This window comes from Gossypium hirsutum, chromosome D10 (assembly GCF_007990345.1).
Source record: "Gossypium hirsutum isolate 1008001.06 chromosome D10, Gossypium_hirsutum_v2.1, whole genome shotgun sequence".
Classification (NCBI taxonomy): Eukaryota; Viridiplantae; Streptophyta; class Magnoliopsida; order Malvales; family Malvaceae; genus Gossypium; species Gossypium hirsutum.
In genome coordinates, this window is record NC_053446.1 from 66536661 (window position 1) to 66560320 (window position 23660).

The window sequence follows — 23660 nt, forward strand, 5'->3', positions numbered from 1 at the left end:
TGTTATAAGAAAACGCACATATTTTTGTTATGTCATATAAATATACATGTTATATGTTTTGATTAACATTGTATCATCTAATTTTTAATTGAAATAGTGAGTTGTAAATTTAAATGGGTTATTTTACTATTTAAATAATGAATTTAACCATTTAACATCTAATGAGTTATTTAGAATTTCTTTCTTCGGTTTAAATTGATTAATTTCAATTAAATAGATGCAAATAAGAACCAATTAATAAGAAGATAATTTTTTTAAAAAATAAGCAAATTGGGAGGCCGGAAACGAGCCTTAGATATATAGCAAACAATCACTTCATTCAAAGCTCATGGTATATAGCAATCCAATTCTTATAAAAATACATATACACACGTAATGAAATTAGATATCTCGGGAAAGTGCATTCTAGTGCTGATTAGATAACCTGCATCAAGAAGAAAAATGGTATGTACATATCATCATCTCTTATGTATAATAATTAAAAATATGAAATAATAAAATGATACTAAAATTTTAGTTTTTCTAGAAAATGATTCGAAATTCTTATTTTTTTATATTTTAATTACAATTTTTATGGTAATTAAAGATATATTCATCTATTGTATTATTTTATCAATATTATATTAATCTCTAACTCTATGGGTGAAAAAGAAAAGAAAAAAGAATGTAAAAATTATTATTTTATAGAAATAAATACCTCACCTGATGTTGGCTCCTATTATTTTGGCATCAAAAAATGTCGGATGAAGGGAATGTGGCGCACTTTATAGAATTCCTCTCCTTCTCTTCCATCTATCACTTTAATCCTTTCTTTCAATGACGAAGATATTCCTATTAAATTCAATTTTTGGAGAGTAGTCATGTATCTCAATCCTTCTGGAAGCATCCTTAAACTCTCAACATTGGCCAACGTCAATTCTCGAAGGCATGGCATTGCACCTTCTTCTATTTCCCACTCCTCCAACATAATTAACATAATTAAAAGATAATCAAGTTTAGGAAATCCATTTGCAGAGCACACCATTTTACTCCCAATATATGCTCCCTTCAAAAAGAGAATCCTCAAATGACATAGCTTTTCTAATACCGCCATTGGATCTTGTCTCAGCCCACAGTCAAACAAAGTTAATTTGACAATATTTAATGGAAGAAATTTCAAAACATGACCGTTCGGATGTGGCTCTTCTTTTATCGGACCCAGTAATTTCAGTTTGGAGAGGTGATAATATTGAGAAAGGGGTTCTAAGTCTAGGTGTGAGCAATAAAAAAAACATAAGGACACTGACCTAAGGCGTTGCAATTTGGCTAGCAAGATTAGGGTAGGCTTCACATATTCTGCTCTGGTAAATTCTATTCCTAAACTCTGAATATTAGTCCACCTAAGCACCGCATTATTTTCAGCCGCCTTCTCATCCACCACTATGAACTTCAAAGTTTCAATATTTTTTGAAGTGAACCCTTGCCGCCAACGAAATCCATCTACGTGGAATTTCCCAACCGATTTTATTACAATATGCCTTAAACGTTCTAACTTAAACACACCATCTGGAATTACAATGTCATCACAAAACTTGATGTATAAAGTGTACAGATTCTTCAACCTGCCAATAGATCGCGGCAAAATCACTTTGTTATTGTAGTAAAACTTCAAGTATCTCAAATGTTGGAGATTACCAATTTCAGTCGACACATGCCACGGCTGATTGCAGTCGCTCCTTTTTGCAAGAGTCAACACCCTTAAAAATTTGAAGCTTTTGTATTTTGAAATGCACAATTCTACCAATATCTCAGAATGAGAAAACAACAAAGAGCGTAATTTTGGATGTTCTCCCTTCAAATAAACAAAATTCCGTTCACTAGGATGAATAGAAATTCTTCGTAGCATAGATTTTGCCAATGTCACATCATATTCATGCAGTGGTTGTTGAATAATTTCCAAGAACTTCTCCTCTCTTGCTTTCTTCGTGCATAAGTCTCTCAAGAGATCATGCATTCGACATGTCTCGACATTTGTTCCTGTATAGTCTCGCCTGCTAACTTGAACTAAGCTCCTATCTATAAGCTCTTCTAGGAAATTTTCACCTAAATCCTCCATCAAGAATTCTTCGGTTTTCGGAATGAAACCTTCAGCGATCCATAATCGAATGAGTTCTTTTTTAGGTATCTCCCAATCTTCTGGATAATGACTAAGATACAAAAAGCATGGTTTTAAAGGATAAGGCAAGTCATTGTAGCTTAAAACCAAAATTCTGTTCACTGCACCATATTGACGATCTTGGTGTGGGAGCTCATTTAAGTGTCCATGGATGTTTTTATGAACCATCTCCCATTGAGCCACGGACTGTTTTGTTGCCAGCAAGCAACCCAACACAACAATTGCTAAAGGCAAGCCTCCACATTTTTTCACCATCTCTTTTCCAAGCTTCACAAATTCTTCTGAGCAGCATTGAGAACCCATTTTGCTCCGTGGGAATGCTTTCTTACACAAAAGATTCCAACTTTCATCATCCGTAAGAAATGAGAGCTCGATGGGAGTGTTGCAAGAATCGGCTCGTGAAGCCACATTCCTGTTGCGTGTTGTGAACAATATTTTGCTTCCCTTTCTTCCTCGTGGAAAAGCAGGTTTAAGAATATCCCAATCCTCGCTTCTCCAAATATCATCGAGGACCACCAAATACCGCTTTTCTTTCAAAGCATCAAAAAGCGTTCTCGTCAGCTCAATCTCGTCCATTTTCTCAATTTTCTCCCTATCATTGTTAGAAGGAGAGAGAACTTTCTTCAAGACACTAAGCAAAACCTCTCTCGGCTTACATTGTTGAGAGATAGAAAACCAAGCCAAGAAATCAAAATGGCGTCTCACATCAACATGATTATATACTTTTCTGGCAAGAGTAGTCTTACCGAGGCCCCCCATGCCGACTATGGAAACTACGGCGTGGGGTCTATCTTCTTCAGTCATCAATTTGGTCATGACATCCTTGGTGCTAACCTCCAAGCTAACAACGTCCTCTTCCTCGACATGTGAGTATGTCCTTCTAAACTGTTGCTGCACCTTGAAAATTGAGCTAGAGCCTTCTCCATCATCGGGTATTTCAAAAGCTGGAAGATTCTCGGAAATGTTTTGGAGCTTGGTCATGATTGCTTTGAGCTGCAACCCGATTTTGTGCAGATGATAAGGTTTGGTGAAAATGGAGGTGAATCTCTTGACAATCCCATGAAAACCTCGTTGATATGCTGCTTTAAGAATAAAAGAGTCGATGACATCTTCAGCATCATAAGCAAGATTTCTGATTTCCGACACCCGATTCTGGAAACGCGCATCTTGTTCAAGATTGCGATCCGCGTCCTTCAAGAAACACTGCATTCGCTTCAGTTCAGCCCTTAGGCTCTCAACTTGATCTTTCACATCTTTGAGGAAAACAGCTTCATGGATGAGTAAATCTGAAATTCTTTCAACAGCTAAGGACACAATAGCCTGTTCCATTTCTCCTGCTGGTCCAGAACAGATTCCACAAACTGATCTGCAAGTATTAGTAGAATATTTTATGTATTTGTGGATAAGTATCTCTCTTTATCAGAAGTTTTGAAGAGCTGTTTTTGGGTGTGAGGTTGGTAATTACTGTTCTTTGGACAGCAAATAGCTGAACTTATTATTATTATTATGGAAAGTAACTTTTTTTAAATAAAATAACATATATTCAAACTTAACATGTGGATAACCCTTGTCCTAAGTTAGTTGTAGCCCTTATCTTGCTTCAATTTTATACACTTCATATTTCCTTATAATGTCATCGACTAATCACATAATTAATTACTATTAACATATTTAATGACTCCTTTAATTGTAATCGAGTGAGAGCTAGACGTAATTACACCATTTGTATTAAGCTTAACCTAATCACTTTCTGAAACTAATCATTTTGAATCAAAAGCCATAAAATTCGAATAGAACATAGTCATTGAGGGTGGCAAATAACTTCTCGTCCAACTGATACTGTTTACCACATCCTAAACAGAGCTATAACTATGGAAAAGCACAAACATATTCCAGTTTTTCTATAATAACCAACATATTGTTATTGATTAATAGTAATGTTTATAGAAAAATATAGAGTAAATCAAATTTATTTTGATATCAATAGATGTTGATTTAATAATGAAAAATTCATAACAATTATAAAATAATTTCTTCCAATTAAAAAGCAATTTTTTTTCTTTTTATCTTTTTAAGAAAGACAAGGCAAGTGGACACAAAATTCATTAAATTTTAAAAGTTAAAAAATGATAATTGAACTATTTAAATATTTTTATTTTAGTCACTGATCTATTCAATAATTTTTATTTAAGTCATTAGATTATTAGCTTTTTTTTAAAACGTCTGATTAGTTAGGTTAAAGCAACAATTCGATGAATGGTACAATGGATCAATACTCATTGACGAGTAGAATAACATTTACTAGATCAAGTCAATTTGATGCTTGGTGCCGAAGAACGGAGAACAAAACTATTTAGATTTAGATTCGTAGATACGTGACATTTAAAGTTGTTTCTTAAAAAAAAAACTTAAACTATAGAAAAGCAGGGGTAGAAGAGTTAGCGGGCAAACAATGAAGACCATATAGTAGTGATTTTAACAGCTTAATGACTTAAAGAAAACTTTTGAATAATTTAGTAACAATTTTGTAACTTTTTAATGTTAAACGATTAAAACGTAAACTTACTAGTAGTTTAATGACCTTGAATGTAGTTTACTCCAATTATTTATTATTTTTAATGTGTTGTTTTTTACATTACCTAAATTACCAATCAGTAAACTTCACAATTGCAAAAAGTGAAGGATAGTGCTCGTTTATTAATGTTTAAACCCATGTCCTCCAATTCTTTTTTGCCCGGCCAATATAAAATTTTATCCAGAACGAAAGGACGACTTGGAAAACAACAGTACAAAGAATGTTGAGAGAAAATAACACAATCACGAATTTTTTTTAATTTTAATGGTGAAAAAGAGGGTTTTAAGAAGAGAAATTTATTTATTTGAGGGAGTTCCATATATAATTTAAATTTAGAATTTTAAAATTCATAACAACTCAATCTTATCCGTGAAAAAAAAGTTGTGCAATAATTTTTACTTGGTTTGTTCCTACAATAGTTATATTAGAGTTTATCACGTATGGATCTGTGTTTGTTCTTCTTTTAGGGTGAGTTTAGATGGACAGTAAAGTGCGGTGTAGCGGTGCAATACGTTTAGTTTATTTTTTTTGTCTCACGTTATAGTCTCGCTGCAGTATCTAATCTCACTGCCATTGCTATTATTACACTAACCGCAGGTAAATGCACCGCCCATCCAAACTCACCCTTAGTTTATCACATATGCTCGTCCCTTTCCTTTCCCTTTTATAGATAGTACGAGGTGTTATTGGTTCGAATTGAGTTTATATTTATTTAAAATTGATCCAGTTTAAAAACTTATTTGCATATGTTAGTCTATTTTAAACCTGTAATTTTTAAATATATATTATTCTTAATTTAATATTTAATATTTCTAATAATATTTTTTATTAAAATTGAAATTTATACAATATTTTTATGTTTAAATAAAATTTATATAAAAGTCTAAAGTGGGTTGGGTTTAGAGGTGATCATGGGTTGGGCTACCCGGCCCGGCCCGAAGGTCTGCTCGAAAAATAGGAGGGTTCGAGTAAAAATATAGGCCCGAAATATGAGTTTGGGCAAAAAAAGAGGCCCGTTTAGAAAACGGGTCAGGCCTCAGGTAAAACTATTTTGGCCGGGGCCCGAATCATATATTAAATATATATATTTTTATTTTTAATCAAAAATACCTCTAATTCTGGTTGGTTGATTATATTTTGCAGGTTTTTGATCTATTTTGGTGTTGTAAAATTTAATATGGGTTGGGTCAGGCCCGGTCCATGATCACCTCTAGTAAGGTTAGGTTTGAGAAAGTTGAAGCTTAACCAGAATCTTTTTTTTTTTTTACTTTAGTCCATTTTTCAGATCTTATTTTTTTTTCTTTTAAGAAATAAAAAATAGATGCCATTAAACTTGAAATTTAAATACAACCTCTGCATGGGTACCACTCATCCTACTCTCCTACATCCGTTAATCGATGGAGTAGTTCTTAATTAATGCAAAAGTTGCCTAAAAGAAACAAAGAGACAATATAAAAGAATCAAACCCTAAAAATCAACTACATGCTAATTTTTAGAAAAAAAAAAAAACCTATCAATTTCTCCTTTAGCAATCCACTCTTTCATCTACCACAATTGTGCCACCTTGAAATGATCTATACTTTTAGTATCCTTGATGGAAATTCTTGTAGAAAAAAGAAATCGTTTTATTCGTTTTTTTATATATAAGATGGACCTTTGAGCTTAAATAAATAATTGAGAGGCTTTTTTTTATAAAAATAATTCAAAGATTTTGATTATTTATGAAATAATTCATTTTTTTATTAAATATGTAAATGATATAAAACCTACAGTAAAAGTTGGTGGAGTCAAAGAGTTTGGCGTCACCAACATACCACGTCAGCAATCGGGATAAAAAAATTTATTTTTTTAGTAGAACCATGTAGAGTAACATCACTTGTATAAATACTAAAAAAATACCGCTATGTTTGAAAAATTGGGGTACCTTAAAAGAAAAAACTTTTTTTCTGGTGAAGCTAAATAATTTTACGCTACCAATTTCTAAAATTACCTGCGTCATCCATTTTTAAAATGTAGTTATATATTTTATGTCATTTATGTATTTAATAAAAATAAGTAATCGAATTTTTTGATTATTTTTATAAAAAAAGCCTTAATAGATAATTCATCAATTACCCAATCAATCAAACTATTAATCAAACAAGACAGGTTTTAGCTTCACTCGGAAAAGCCACAGTCCACTTCCGTAGAGCAGCCAAAACATATTTAATTATTCAAAAGCCGTGTGCCGTTCGACTAAAACAAAATTCCAAATCAAGAAGCAATTTTTTAAAATAAAAACAAAATTGCTTTTAGAAAAAGCTTTAGGTGGACACAAAATTCCAAAAGCGCCAACACATTTTCCACACATTGGGAATAAAACTTGTTTGCAATTCATAATTGATAGGATACGACCAAAAGAAAATAAAGATAATTATTTGGATAAATTATACTCAACCTCACTAAACTATTAACAAATTTATATTTTAATTATTTAACTTTAAAAAATTATAAGATAATTATTAAACTATTCAATAGTTTTTATTTAAGTCATTGAACTATTAAGGTTTTTTTTTAAAAAGTAGTTTGACTAGCTAGGTTCAAGCAACAATTCAATGAACAGTACAATAGATCAATACTCATTAACGAGTATGTCGAAACCGCCTTTTCGAAAATAAAAATTTAGTTGTCGACTTTAAAAATAAAAACTGAAGTTGCCACCGATCCTTGATTGAGGTGCGATCGGTTCACCTTAAAAACAATTTCGGTCTGCGAAATTTGAGAAAACAAGGTCGGGAGTCAGTTACGCACGAGGAAGAGTTAGCACCCTTGTAACGCCCAAAATCGGTACCAAATTGATTATTTAATATCTTGGTGTCGAAAATTTAAAAAGATTTTAAAATCAACTCAAATGATGAAATTTGAAAAAGGATAATCAATTGTTCAAGTCATGTAAAGAAATCGAGTCCCAATACGTTAGGGTACAATTCCTCATAATCCCCGAACTTTGAATATCACTTTTATTTTATGTGAAAATCTTCATTTTGAGAAAGTAATATGTCACACCCAATACGTTAGGACACAACAAATTAAGTTCCCGAAAATAATTTTTTATACTCATGCATTTTGAATAAAGAATATTCTCAGCTATTTAAGATAAACAAAGAAAATCGGAACCCAATACGTTAGGACTCAATTTCCTAGAAAATCCCAAACTTTGAATATTCCTTTATTTAGGAAAAAAAACTTTGAATCACGGGTAAAACTTTGATGTATTGTCAAATCCAAAATATATTTTCTAAAGGATATGTTAAAAAGTTGATGTACAATATGAAACAAAACTTTAGTTTAAAAACATATGTGAATAAATATCTGCAAAATATATACATACAAGTACAATATACAAGTAAATTTGCAAATGTGTGTACACATATATTTAACACACATATACAAGGATACCTATAAAAAATGGAATGGAATATATCAATCAAAGACTAATAAAAAAATGCATGTATGTATTTAAAAATCGAAAATAAACAAAAAGTATGTATATGTATATGTATATATATTTACAAAATAAAAATGTATAAGTATATATGTGTTGGAAAATCATGAAAATACGTATATGTATATTAAAACACATATATATATATATGTATAATAAGTATATAAATAATGGGATATGTATAGGATAATATATATTTATAAAAAATGTGTATTTTGAATCGTAAAATATGGGAAACACGTGCATTTTGAAAGGGAACGTTTGAAACAAAAAGAATCAACAGAGGTAGAAAAAAACTAGCAGCAACAAAACTAATGTGAAAACAAAAGAAGAGTGGAAAAGATGGGAAAGTGGGGAAGTTGGACATATGGGATGGAGAGACGTGGGAGAATTTTGGAGAAATATTTTTAATTAATTTTTTCTTAAAAAAATATTATCCTAACCAACATAATTTTTTTGATAACCTATCAATTTATTCATAATTCGAATTTAACTAAACCGCTAACACATGGGCAGCACACTTAGGGAGTTCCAAAATTAATTTTTGCTTTACAGGGATTCAAACACGAGATCTCTAAGCAAGCTGAAACTTTATTATTAAACTAGTAAATTCATTCTTATTAATAATTAAGCAAAAAATATATATAATCTAAATATTCAAGGATAGGGGATGGAACAAAAATAAAAAATTAAAAAAAAAAAGATTTGCCTTAACTTTTGTTTCATCAGTAGGCTTGTCTCATATCAGAGGAAAACTGCTTACAAATGTGAGGCTAAGATTTTTACGTTTCAGAAACATGTATATAAATGTTAAGAAATGGCTTAAAATTGGTAGTGGATTGTTGTTGTTGGTAGTGGGTTGTTGGTGGTAGTGGATTAGTGGATGGTTGTTGGTGTCCATTTTCAACCACAAATCTTTGCCAAAGTTTTGGACAATTATGTCCTTGAACTCTCTTATAAATAGAGAGGTTCATTAGCCATATTAATCATCCCAAACCAAGAGAGAGCAAAGCTTGTTCTTTGAAAGCTAGGATTTTAGCTTTCGGGTTTTCTATAGGGGTTGAGAGTTGTGAGGTTCTCGGGTTGTGTCTTGAGTGTAAAACACTTGTAATCTTCATCTTGTTATAGTGAAATTTCTTTTCGCCTCTGCCCGTGGACGTAGGCATTAAAGCCGAACCACGTAAATCCTTGTGTTCACTTTATTTTTCGTTCCGGTCAATTTACTTGTAGTCATATCGGAGTTCTCGAATCGATCCTTTCCGCAACAAATTGGTACCAGAGTGTAGTTGAAGGAGTGATAATATTTTCTGAATTGCCCTGTGACTGCAGCTTTGTCTGATCTTTCACATCAGGAAGAAAATATTATCATTCATTCAAAGGTTCCAAATTATGGCTACAAGTGTTTCATCGACTAAGTATGATGTCGAGAAATTTACCGGGAAAAATAGTTTCAGTTTATGGCGCATCAAGATGCGGGCAGTGCTGGTTCAACAAGGATTGCTAAAAGCATTGTCTGGTAAAGATAAATTACCAAGCACGCTTTCGGAAGAGCAAAAGGATGACATGCTAGAAAGAGCACATAGTGCTATTCTGCTATGTCTAGGAGATGAAGTGCTACGAGAAGTAGCGGATGAGAAAACCGCGTCCGGTTTGTGGCTCCGGTTAGAGAGCAAGTACATGACGAAGTCATTGACGAACCGGCTCTACCTCAAGCAAAGACTCTATGCCCTGAAGATGGAGGAAGGTACACCTGTTTCCCAGCACCTGGATAAATTCAATTCCATTATCATGGATTTGAATAATATCGATAACAAAATCGATGATGAGGACCAAGCAATAATTGTTTTGTGTTCTTTGCCTCCCTCGTATGAGAATTTTGTTGATACAATGATGTACGGTCGTGATGACCTGACTCTAGAGGAGGTGAAAAATGCCTTAAGTTCCAGTGAGTTGAGGAAGAAAATCACTGGTAAGGTGGTCGAAAACAATGAAGGCGAAGGCTTGGTTGCTCGAGGAAGATCCAAGGCAAAGGGTGGAAGTTCAAGTAAAAGCCATCCTAGATCGCAGTCCAAGAAGAGAATACAGTGCTACTACTGTAAGAAGTACGGGCACATGAAGGTAGATTGTCCGAAAAGGAAGGAGAAATCAGAATCACAGGAGCAACAAAATGATCGTGCGAATGTAGCTGATGCAGATTCTTCAAGTGATGCCGAGATCGTTCTTGCAGTATCCGACTCTTACGCTGGTGGGAGATGGATTCTTGATACGGGAGCTACATTTCATATAAGTACTTCGAAAGATGCATTCTCAACATACGAGAAGCATTCTGGTTCAGTACTAATGGGAAATGACCACGCATGTCAAGTCATGGGGATTGGCACAGTTCGTATAAAGATGTTTGACGGTATTGTTAGAACTCTAACTGATGTTCGGCACATTCCAGAAATGAAGAAAAATTTGATCTCTTTGAGTACGTTGGACAAGAAAGGCTTTCGGTACTCTGCTGAAGGTGGAGTTCTCAAGGTATTCTCGGGTGCTTTGACTGTGATACGTGGTAATTTGGAGCGGGGCCTTTACTTCCTCGATGGTTCCTCGGTTACAGGTGTTGCGGGAGTGTCATCATCAGATGATCTAGATTCTGACACCACGAAGTTATGGCATATGCGGCTCGGGCATATGAGCGAGAGAGGCTTATCGGTGCTAAGCAAACGAGGATTATTGTCTGGGCAGTGTACAGGAAAGTTGAATTTCTGTGAGCACTGCGTCTTCGGTAAGCAGACTCGGGTAAAGTTCAGCACTGGGATTCACAAGACAAAAGGCACAGTGGATTACTTCCATTCTGACCTTTGGGGGCCTTCTCCGACAATTTCTAAAGGTGGTTACAGATATCTGCTTACCTTTATCGATGATTACTCGAGAAAGGTTTGGGTGTATTTTCTGAAGAGCAAGTATGAGGTTATCATCAACTTCAAGCAATTTAAAGCTTTGATCGAAAATCAAACAGGAAAGAAGATCAAGCGATTCCGGACGGATAATGGCTTGGAGTTTTGCTCAGGTGAATTCAATGAGTTCTGCAAAAATGAAGGAATAGTGAGACACCGCACTGTTCGTCGAACACCACAACAAAATGGAGTTGCAGAACGCATGAATAGAACTCTCTTGGAGCGAGCTCGTTGCATGCGATCAAATGCTGGGCTCGGTGAAGAATTTTGGGCTGAAGCTGTTAATACTGCTTGTTATTTGGTTAACAGATCTCCGTCAACAGCTATTGAGCTGAAGACTCCTGAGGAAGTATGGTCTGGTTCTCCTGCTGATTACTCTGGTTTAAGAGTGTTTGGCTGCCCTGCGTATGCTCATGTAAATGAGGGAAAACTCAAACCGAGGGCGAAGAAATGCATATTTCTTGGATACGGCCAAGGGGTGAAAGGATACAGGTTGTGGTGTCCTGATCCGGTTTCGTCCAAGTTCATCATCAGCAGAGATGTGACTTTTGATGAGTCATCCATGCTTCGATCCACCATAAATTCCCGGGAAAAGGAGGAGTCAGATAGAATGGGAGATCACGGTGTTAAGAAGCAGGTGGAGTGTCAGGTGGACGCTCCAATTCCTACGGAAGGTACTTCAGTCCAGGATGATCAAGTTGAGGTGCAAGATTCCGATGAAGATGAGTCACCTCAAGAAAAACCATATAGCATTGCCACTGGAAGAACGAAGAGACAAATCAAACCAAATCCGCGTTACGCTAATCTGGTGTCTTTCGCGCTCAGTGTGGCGGAGTCCATTGGTATAGAACCTTCCAGTTATAATGAGGCTGTCACGTGTGATGAGTCGGCACAGTGGGCAATTGCTATGAGTGAGGAGATAGAATCTCTTCACAAGAACCATACTTGGGAGTTGGTTAAGCCGCCAAGTAACCAGAAGATAGTTGGTTGCAAATGGGTCTTCAAGAAAAAGGAAGGCATCCTAGGGGTTGAAGCAACTAGATTCAAGGCACGATTGGTTGCTAAAGGCTTCACTCAGAAAGAGGGGATTGACTACAATGAAGTTTTCTCCCCAGTCGTAAAGCATTCTTCCATTCGTGTATTACTTGCCATGGTGGCCAAGTCTGATCTAGAACTTGAGCAGCTTGACGTAAAAACGGCGTTCTTGCATGGTGAGCTCGAGGAAACAATCTACATGCGTCAACCAGAGGGTTTTACAGTTCCTGGTAAAGAAGACCATGTCTGTCTATTAAAGAAGTCTTTATATGGATTGAAACAATCCCCAAGGCAGTGGTACAAGCGGTTTGATAGCTTCATGATTCAGCATGGTTACACAAGATGTGACTATGATGCTTGTGTCTATCATCGGAAGCTCTCAGATGGTTCGCACATTTATTTGTTGCTGTATGTTGATGACATGTTAATTGCTTCCAAAAACATGTCGGAAATCAACAAGTTAAAGTCGCAGTTGAGTGGTGAGTTCGAGATGAAGGATCTGGGTGCTGCCAAGAAAATTTTGGGCATGGATATTCACAGAGATCGCAAGGCGGGCAAGCTTCGTGTGTCGCAGAAGAACTACATTGAAAAGGTTCTTCAACGCTTCGGCATGGATAAAGCGAAAACTGTGAGTACTCCGTTGGCACCACATTTCAAACTCTCTGCAGAGTTGTCACCACAATCTGATGAAGAAAAGCAGCAAATGTCTCACATTCCATACTCGAGTGCAGTTGGAAGCGTGATGTATGCAATGGTTTGCACTCGTCCAGACATTTCACATGCAGTTAGTGTGGTCAGCAGATACATGAGTTGTCCTGGCAAGGAACACTGGCAGGCCGTGAAATGGATTCTCAGGTACTTGAGAGGTTCTGCAGATTTATGCTTGGTATATGATCAGAGTGACTGCACTAGCAGTGTCACGGGCTATGTGGACTCTGATTATGCTGGAGATCTGGACAAAAGAAGATCTCTGACGGGTTATGTTTTCACTTATTCTGGAGGAGCCATTAGTTGGAAAGCTGTGTTACAGTCTACCGTAGCCTTATCTACGACTGAGGCGGAATATATGGCGTTAGCAGAAGCAGTGAAAGAAGCATTGTGGATGAAAGGTCTAGTAAGCAGTTTGGGTTTACAACAGGATTTCACTGTTGTATTTTGCGATAGCCAGAGTGCCATACATCTGACTAAAAATCAGATGTTTCATGAACGGACCAAACACATTGATGTCAGATATCATTTTGTTCGGGAACATGTTACGCAAGGTGACATTGTTATCAGCAAGGTTGCTACCGAGAAGAATCCTGCAGATATGTTAACTAAGGTGATCCCTGCATATAAGTTCAAGCATTGCTTGGACTTGATAGGTATTCGGGATTGATTAGCGCCAGAGAGGCGTTTGGAAGAGGTGATCCAGTTCGAGGAATTCACTATGATGTTCAGCTTGGTAAATTTCAAGCCAAGGTGGAGATTTGTTAAGAAATGGCTTAAAATTGGTAGTGGATTGTTGTTGTTGGTAGTGGGTTGTTGGTGGTAGTGGATTAGTGGATGGTTGTTGGTGTCCATTTTCAACCACAAATCTTTGCCAAAGTTTTGGACAATTATGTCCTTGAACTCTCTTATAAATAGAGAGGTTCATTAGCCATATTAATCATCCCAAACCAAGAGAGAGCAAAGCTTGTTCTTTGAAAGCTAGGATTTTAGCTTTCGGGTTTTCTATAGGGGTTGAGAGTTGTGAGGTTCTCGGGTTGTGTCTTGAGTGTAAAACACTTGTAATCTTCATCTTGTTATAGTGAAATTTCTTTTCGCCTCTGCCCGTGGACGTAGGCATTAAAGCCGAACCACGTAAATCCTTGTGTTCACTTTATTTTTCGTTCCGGTCAATTTACTTGTAGTCATATCGGAGTTCTCGAATCGATCCTTTCCGCAACAATAAATGCTTCTCGGTTGGTCGAAAATGAAGCATATAACACGGTTATCTTAGTACATAGAGTTCCCTGAATTTACTACATTTCGATTTGTGTAACCTTATTACAAAAACAAGTCTTCAATATGAGTCCCTACTTTGTTGTTATTGTTTATAGGAAGAATAAATTATGTGAAACTCAACTTTCTTAAGCACCCTAACTTTTGTGAATTTAGATTAAAAGGGAGTTTAGTTCACAAAATGTTTGATTAACCTGACAATTAGTGCATTACTAGATATGTTACAGTACCGCGTTTGGTTCAAGGTAAAAGTTGAAATAATTCTAGACTCAAAGATATTTGATTATCGGTTTGTTCTTAGTATATAGTAAATGAGTAAAAAGTTTTGATTAAAAAAACTTTATGGAATTATTAATATCATTAATTAAACAGTTAAAAATTTTAAAATGATTAATGTCGACTCTTTTTATAAAATATTCGGATGGGGATTAGTATAAATCTGTTAAAAAATTTTAATCATCATTCCACATAAGCCAAGATTAGTATAAATCTGTTTTATACATTTTGTTATAAGAAATCGTACATATTTTTGTTATGTCATATAAAAGTATACATGTTATATGTTTTGATTGACATTGTATCATCTAATTTTTAATAGAAATAGTGAGTTTAAAATTTAAAGGGGTTATTTTACTATTTAAATAATGAATTTAACCATTTAACATCTATTGAGTTATTTAGAATTTCTTTCTTCGGTTTAAATTGATTAATTTCAATTAAATAGATGCAAATGAAGAACCAATTAATAAGAAGATAAAATTTTGAAAAAATAAGCAAATTGGGAGGCCGGAAGCCAGCATTAGATATATAGCAAACAATCACTTCATTCAAAGCTCATACTATATGGCAATCCAATTCTTATAAAAAATACATACACACACTTAATGAAATTAGATATCTGGGCAAAGTGCATTCCATAGCTGATTTGGTAAACCTACATCAAGAAAAAAAATGGTATGTATATATCATCATCTCTTATGTATAATAATTAAAAATATGAAATCATAAAATGATATTAAAAATTTAGTTTTTCTAGAAATATATTCAAAATTCTTATTTTTTTATATTTTAATTATAATTTTTATGGTAATTAAAGATATATTCTTCTATTCCGTTATTTTATCAATATTATATCAATCTCTTACTCTATGGGTGAAAAAGAAAAGAAAAAAGAATGTAAAAATTATTATTTTATAGAAATAAATACCTCACGTGATGTTGGCTCCTATTATTTTGGAATAAATAATGTGGATAGAGGGAATGTGGCGCACTTTATAGAATTCCTCTCCTTCTCTTCCATCTATCCCTTTAATCCTTTCTTCCAACGACGAAGACATTCCTCTTAAATTCAATTCTTGGAGAGTAGTAATGTACCTCAATCCTTCTGGAAGCATCCTTAAACTCTTAATATAGACCAACTCCAATTCTCGAAGGCATGGCATTGCACCTTCTTCTATTACCCACTCCTTCAACTGAGGTAAGCACCACATATGAAGATAATCAAGTTTAGGAAATCCATTTGCAGAGCACACCATTTTACTCCCAATATATGCGTCCTTCAAATAGAGAATCCTCAAATGACATAGCTTTTCTAATACCGCAATTGGATCTTGTATGAGCTTACAGTAAAACAAAGTTAATTTGACAATATTTGATGGAAGAAAGTTCAAAACATGACCGTTCGGATGTGGCTCATCTTCTATCCCACCCACTAGTTTCAGTTTGGAGAGGTGATAATATTGAGAAAGGGGTTCTAAGTCTAGGTGTGAGACATCAAAAAAACATAAGGATACTGACCTAAGGCGTTGCAATTTGGCTAGCAAGATTAGGGTAGGCTTCACATATTCTGCTCCGGTAAATGCTATTCCTAAACTCTGAATATTAGTCCACCTAAGCACCGCATTATTTTCAGCCGCCTTCTCATCCACCTCTATGAACTTCAAAGTTTCAATATTTTTTGAACTGAACCCTTGCCGCCAACGAAATCCATTTTCGGACAATAGCTCATTATCCATTTTTATTACAATATGCCTTAAACGTTCTAACTTAAACACACCATCTGGAATTACAATGTCATCACAAAACTTGATGTATAAAGTGTACAGATTCTTCAACCTGCCAATAGATCCAGGCAAAATCACTTTGTTGTTGTAGTAAAACTTCAAGTATCTCAAATGTTGGAGATTACCAATTTCAGTCGACACATGCCACCCGTAGTTGCTCCTTTTTGCAAGAGTCAACACCCTTAAAATTTTGAAGCTTTTGTATTTTGAAATGCACAATTCTACCAATTTCTCGGAATGAGAAAACAACAAAGAGCGTAATTTTGGATGCTTTCCCTTCAAATAAACTTTCGATTTACTAGGATGAATAGAAATCCTTCGTAGCATAGATTCTGCCAATGTCACTTCAAGTTCATGCAGTGGTTGTTGAATAATTTCCAAGAACTTCTCTTCTCTTGCTTTCTTCATGCACAAGTCCCTCAAGAGATCATGCACTCGACATGTCTTCACATTTGTTCCTGTATAGTCTCGCCTGCTAACTTGAACCAAGCTCCTATCTATAAGCTCTTCTAGGAATTTTTCCCCTAAATCCTCCATCAAGAATTCTTCGTTTTCCGGAATGAAACCTTCAGCGATCCATAAACGAATGAGTTCTTTTTTCGGTATCTCCCAATCTTCTGGATAATGACTAAGATACAAAAAGCAGGGTTTTAAAGGATAAGGCAAGTCATTGTAGCTTGAAACCAAAATTCGGTTCACTGCACCATATTGACGATCTTGGTGTGGGAGCTCATTTAAGTGTCCATGGATGTTTTTATGAACCATCTCCCACTGAGCCACTGACTGTTTTGTTGCCAGCAAGCAACCCAACACAACAATTGCTAAAGGCAAGCCTCCACATTTTTTCACCATCTCTTTTCCAAGCTTCACAAATTCTTCTGAGCAGCATTGAGAACCCATTTTGCTCCGTGGGAATGCTTTCTTACACAGAAGATTCCAACTTTCATCATCCGTAAGAAATGAGAGCTCGATGGGAGTGTTGCAAGAATCGGCTCGTGAAGCCACATTCCTGTTGCGTGTTGTGAACAATATTTTGCTTCCCTTTCTTCCTCGTGGAAAAGCAGGTTTAAGAATATCCCAATCCTCGCTTCTCCAAATATCATCGAGGACCACCAAATACCGCTTTTCTTTCAAAGCATCAAAAAGCGTTCTCGTCAGCTCAATCTCGTCCATTTTCTCAATTTTCTCCCTATCATTGTTAGAAGGAGAGAGAACTTTCTTCAAGACACTAAGCAAAACCTCTCTCGGCTTACATTGTTGAGAGATAGAAAACCAAGCCAAGAAATCAAAATGGCGTCTCACATCAACATGATTATATACTTTTCTGGCAAGAGTAGTCTTACGGAGGCCCCCCATGCCGACTATGGAAACTACGGCGTGGGGTCTATCTTCTTCAGTCATCAATTTGGTCATGACATCCTTGGTGCTAACCTCCAAGCTAACAACGTCCTCTTCCTCGACATGTGAGTATGCCCTTCTTAACCGTTGCTGCACCTTGAAAATTGAGCTAGAGCCTTCTCCATCACCGGGTATCTCAAAAGCTGGAAGATTCTCGGAAATGTTTTGGAGCTCGGTCTTGATTGCTTTGACCTGCACCCCGATTTTGTGCAGATGATAAGGTTTGGTGAAAATGGAGGTGAACCTCTTGACAATCCCATGAGAATCTCGTTGATATGCTGCTTTAAGAATAAAAGAGTCGATGACATCTTCAGCATCATAAGCAAGATCTCTGATTTCCGACACCCGATTCTGTAAACGCGCATCTTGTTCAAGATTGCGATCCGCGTCCTTCAAGAAACACTGCGTTCGCTTCAGTTCAGCCCTTAGGCTCTCAACTTGATCTTTCACATCTTTGAGGAAAACAGCTTCATGGATGAGTAAATCTGAAATTCTTTCAACAGCTAAGGACACAATAGCCTCTTCCATTTCTCCTGCTCGTCCAGAACAGATTCCACAAACTGATCTGCAAGTATTAGTAGATTATTTTATGTATTAGTGGTGGAAGTATTTCTCTTCATCAGAAGTTTTGGAGATTTATTTTTGGGGGTGAGGTTGATAGTTATTTTTCTTTGGACAGTAAATAGCTGAACATATTATTATTATGATTATTATTATTATTATTATTAATGTGAAGAAAACGTAAGGTAAAGTTATCATCACTGACATTATAAAATTATTATAAAATTAATAGGCCAACCTCAATTCAATTCTTCCAAAAAAATATTATTCAAATATTCAAAAGTTTTTATTTAAGTTACTAAATTATTTAAAAAATTTTATTTAAATAATTGAACTATTAAGTCTGTTGACACCATTTTTTTGATGAAAACGGGGTCAACTTGGGTTTTAAAAAGTGAAAATGAAAACGGGAATCGCCACAAATCCTTTTTGATAAGGTGTGATCCGGTCACCTTGAAAAGTGGTTGTATTTAATAAACGATTTGACTTTATTAAAACAACGATTTTGGTCCACAAAATTTAGAAAAACAGGTTTGAGAGTCGGTTATGCACGAGGAAATATTAGCACCCTCGATACGCCCAAAATTGGTACCTAGTTGATTACTTATGTCTTAGTGTCGAAAAATTGAAAACTTTAAAGAGATTTAAAATACGATCCTAAAAAACTTGAATGACATGGATTAAGATTTAAGAGTATATTTGGCTATTTGGTCCAACGAGAAATCGAAACCCAGCACATTAGGGCACATTTTCTCGAAGTTCCAAACGCAAAACATTGCCTTATTTTGAAATTATTAAAAGGATATTTGGATATTTGGTCAAACGAGAAAATCGAAACCCAACACATTAGGGCACATTTTCTCAAATCTCCAAGCGCAAAACATTACCTTACTTTGAAAATTTAAAAGGATATTTAGCTATTTGGTCGAACGAAAAAAGTCGAAACCCAGCACATTAGGGCACGTTTCTCAAATCTCCAAACGCAAAATATTACCTTACTTTGAAAATTTAAAAGGATATTTAGCTATTTGGTCGAACGAAAAAAATCGAAACCCAGCACATTAGGGCACGTTTTCTCAAATCTCCAAACTCAAAATATTACCTTACTTTGAAAATTTAAAAGGATATTTAGCTATTTGGTCGAACGAAAAAAATCGAAACCCAGCACATTAGGGCACGTTGTCTCGAATTTCCAAATGCAAAACATTGCCTTTATTATTTTTTAGAAAAATCCTCATCCCGAGAAAACAACGTGTCATATCCAATGCGTTAGGACACAACGTATTGAATTCCCGATAATGAGCTTTTTATTTATGTTTTTAAAAGAGTAACCTCGATTATTTAGATTCAACGAAGAAAATCAGAACCCAATACGTTGGGGCTCGATTCTCTCGAAGATCCCAAATATCGAGTATTACTTATGTTTTGAAGTTTTTCATTTTTTTGTCAAACCCGAGTGAAAATGGATGTAAAACCATGATAATGATGATAATGTAAATAAATAACACGAGCGAAACAAAAGATAATTAAATAATAAATGTAAAAACAATTGTGCAGGCATAATAGCAAATAATAAACAGATAAAAACTAAAGCAAGAAAAAATAATAGTAACGGACATGTAAATAATTGAGCAAAGTTAACAACATTATAAAAATATAAAAGATATATATATACATATAAAATTATGAAAATATGAAAAACATATGCATGTATACATATTTTAAAATTATTATACATGAAAAATTATGTAAATATGTATGTGCATACATACATACGTATATAACAATTATCAACTATAAGAAAGTATATATATATATAGGTACGTACATATATATAATAAATATATATATACATATGGTTACAAAAATAAGAATAAGACATGTATATATATACTCCAGGTTTATAAAATATAAGAGTATGTAAATATGTATATATATGCGTATGAAAATAAAGCTAACAGAACAGTAATAGAAACTAGTTAATGTATTAATAAAATTGTAACGACTAAATGAAAGGGAAATAAAACTAATAAAAATTGATGATGATAATAATAATAATAAATGATAATAACATTAAAATAATGAACAAAATAATAAAATTGCTACAAAAGGGACTAAATTGAAATGAAACAAAAAAACAGGGCGAATTCGAAATAAAAAGACTAAAAAGACTAAATTGTGACACGCGCGGAAAGAGGGGGACCAAAATGGTAAATAAACCAAACCTCCAAAAATGCGGCACTGCAGTGGACTAAAATGAGACCAAAATAAAACTTTGTGGCTAAATTAAAATAAAAAAAAATAATGAAAAAGGGTCAAATTGCAACGCGCTGCAAAGTTGGAAGGACTGCGCGCGGAAATATCCCATTTGAAAAAAACGTGGATCCTTGGCAGAGCGGGTCGGGTCTCGAGTCGGATGGTACAAAACGATGCCGTTTTGGCGTTTTAAAGGGCTGAGCAAAACGACGTCGTTTTGCTCCCCTATTTAAACTAATTTTTTTCAAAAAAATTCATTCTTCTCTCTTCTTGGCAAAAAAAAAAAATCTCAAACACTCTCAACTCCCCTCCCCCTCTCCAGGCACCGGCCTCAGGTCCGGTGAAAGGATCGTCGTCTGTCGCCGGCGAAGGGGCAAAAGAGTTTTTTTTTTATTAGTGCAGGCGGTGTGAGCAATGAATGCCATGTAACATTGATTTTAACAACTCAATAACTTAAATAAAAATATTCAATAGTTTAGTGGTCATTTTGTAATTTTTTGAAGTTAATTGACCAAAACGTAAACTTACTAGTAGTTCAGTGACCTTTGGAATAGTTTACTCCAATTATTTATTATTTTCTGTGTTATTTTTATACAATACCTGAATTACCCATAAATAAACTTCACAATTTTTAAAGTGGAAGATATTAGGCTATTCTTTTTACTCAGCCAATATAAAATTTTATCAAGAATGAAAGGACCACTTAGAAAAATTTGAGAGAAAATTGATGAGTGAAAGAAAATAAAACAAGCAGGGATGTTTGAGTTTTAATGGTGATTTTCTTAAGAAGAGAAATTTATTTATTTGAGGAGGATAGATACATAATTTACATAAAATAAGATTCAAACTTAAACTTAAAATTTCAAAATTTATAAAATTATTTTAAAATTTACATAAAATAAGATTCAATTCAATTCTTCCAAATTAGTATAAAATTACAAAATATTTAATCATTCAAAGGCAATTTTTAAAATAAAAAAGCAAAATTGCTTTAAAAAAATGCTTTAGGTGGACACAAAAAGCAATGGGTGTCAAAATTCCAAAAGCGTCAACTGATTTTCCACACATTGGAAGTAAAAGTTGTTTGCAATTTCATTTCGTCCAAATGACAACTACTTGAACACCCAGCAGTCGTTGCTCATAATTGATAGGATAAGACCAAAAGAAAAAAAAATAATTGTTTGGATAAATTATACTCAAGTTCATTAAACTATTAATAAATTTATATTTTAAATATTTAATTTAGAAAAATTACAGTTATTAAACTATTCAATAGTTTTCATTTAAGTCATTAAACTATTTAGAAGTTTTTGTTTAAGTCATTGAACTATTAAGTTCTTTTTTTTAAAAAAAAAGAGACAATTTGGCTAGCGAGGTTCAAGCGACAATTTGATGAACAGTACTATGGATCAATACTCATCAACGAATAAAAGAACATATATTAGATCATGTCAATCTAATGGTCGGTATCCAAGAACAGAGGAGAGCTGTTTGGATTTTAACACGGTTATCTTAGTACATAGAGTTTCCTGAATTTACTACATTTTGATTTGTGTAACCTTATTAAAACAAGTCTTCAATAGAAAGTTGAGTCGCTACTTTGTTCTTATTGTTTATAGGAGGAATAAATTTCTTAAGCACACAAACTTTTGTGAATTTAGATTAAAAGGGAGTTTAGTTCACAAAATGTTTGATTAACCCGACAATTAGCGCATTACTAGATATGTTACAGTACCGTGTTTGGTTCAAGATAAAGTTGAAATAATTCTAGACTCAAAGATATTTAATTATTGGTTTGTTCTTAGTAAATAGTAAATGAGTAAAAAGTATTTAATACTTCATGATGATTTTGACTAAAAAAAACTTTATGGAATGATTAATATCATTGATTAAACGGTTAAAAGTTTCAAAATAATTAATGTCGACTCTTTTTATAAAATATTCGAGTGGGATGGGCGTCTTATAGTTTGAACTTGTGTCAAATGGGTACCTGATAAAAAATTTAATCATCACTCCATATAAGTCAAGATTAATATAACTCTTTTTTATAAATTTTGTTACAAGAAATCGTACATATTTTTGTCATGTCATATAAAAGTATACATGTTATATGTTTTTGTATCATCTTACTTTTAATTGAAATAGTGAGTTGTAAATTTAAAGGGGTTGTTTTACAATTTAAATAATGAATTTAACCATTTAACATCTAATGAGTTATTTAGAATTTCTTTCTTTGATTTAAATTAGATTAATTTCAATCAAATAGATGCAAATGAAAAAACCAATTAATAAGAAGATAAATTTTTAGAAAAATAAGCAAATTGGGAGGCCAGAAGCGAGCATTAGATATATAACAAACAATCACTTCAGTCAAAGCTCATAGTATATAGCAATCCAATTCTTATAAAAAATACATACACACACTTAATGAAATTAGATATCTCGGCAAAGTGCATTCCAGTTGATAAACTATAAAAGTAACATATTTTAATCCCATTCTTAATGTGTTGGATGATTTATTATTTAATTTAGTGAATTTGATGCTCCTAATCATTTAATTTCATGTTTCTATACTTATGTGAGCATAGGGGAACAAAAGGAGCGGAAAACGGGCCAAAAACGAACAAAACAGACCGATTTAAGGATCCACATGGCTAAGACCATTTCTGCACGGGCTGACCACACGCCCGTGTGTGCCACACGGGCTTGCCACACGCCCATGTGCCAGCCCGTGTCGAATTTGCTCCTTATTTCCCAAACACGCAGAAAATGCCAATTTTTAGGGTTTCTAAGCATTCTAAAGTCTATAAATACACACTAGAAGAGGACCTAAGGGGCACGCAAAGCTGAACGAAGAAAAGACTTGAAGAATGCTAGTGGGTTCAACTCAGAAGTAGGATCTCCTTCAAGACTGAAGATCTCCATTCAATTTCTCTCGAAGTTTTTGGGTTTCTTTATGTTTTCTTGTTTTCCTAATTTTGAGATGTTTTCCTCCCCAAGTATGAACTAAATTCCCTAGACATCTAGGGAGGATGAAACCTAAGGCTGAACTTATTATTTGATTTTTCTGAATTACATGATAAATATTTGTCCTTGATCTCAATTATGTGTTCTTATTTCATGTTTTAATGTTTTCAAGATATTAGTTCATGATTGGTGTGCTTATTCAGTGGAGCAAAAGTCCCTATTTAAGAGTAGATCTAGCATA

At 34.3% G+C, this 23660-nt stretch overlaps 1 protein-coding gene across 3 annotated transcripts; it reads right to left on the reverse strand.

Annotated features, from left to right (window-relative positions):
* Positions 1-270: 270 nt before the first annotated feature.
* LOC107935326 (disease resistance protein RPP8) lies at positions 271-18368 on the reverse strand. 3 transcript variants are annotated; one of them, XM_041103739.1, is made up of 3 exons: positions 16206-18368; positions 703-1517; positions 271-424 (listed from the first exon to the last, which is right to left on the reverse strand). In XM_041103739.1, exons 1-2 carry the CDS (start codon positions 18161-18163, stop codon positions 719-721), a joined length of 2757 nt encoding a protein of 918 aa, XP_040959673.1. In that variant the 5' UTR covers positions 18164-18368; the 3' UTR covers positions 271-424; positions 703-718. The 3 variants fall into 3 exon arrangements, with proteins under 3 accessions (XP_040959673.1, XP_016723385.2, XP_040959672.1); XM_016867896.2 differs by lacking the exon at positions 16206-18368 and having other exon boundaries at positions 703-3690; XM_041103738.1 differs by lacking the exon at positions 16206-18368 and having other exon boundaries at positions 299-424; positions 698-3690.
* Positions 18369-23660: the final 5292 nt, after the last annotated feature.

Excerpts from the sequence above, each read along its gene's own strand:
- LOC107935326 (XM_016867896.2), bottom strand. The coding sequence starts at position 3,484 with ATGGAACAGGCTATTGTGTCCTTAGCTGTTGAAAGAATTTCAGATTTA.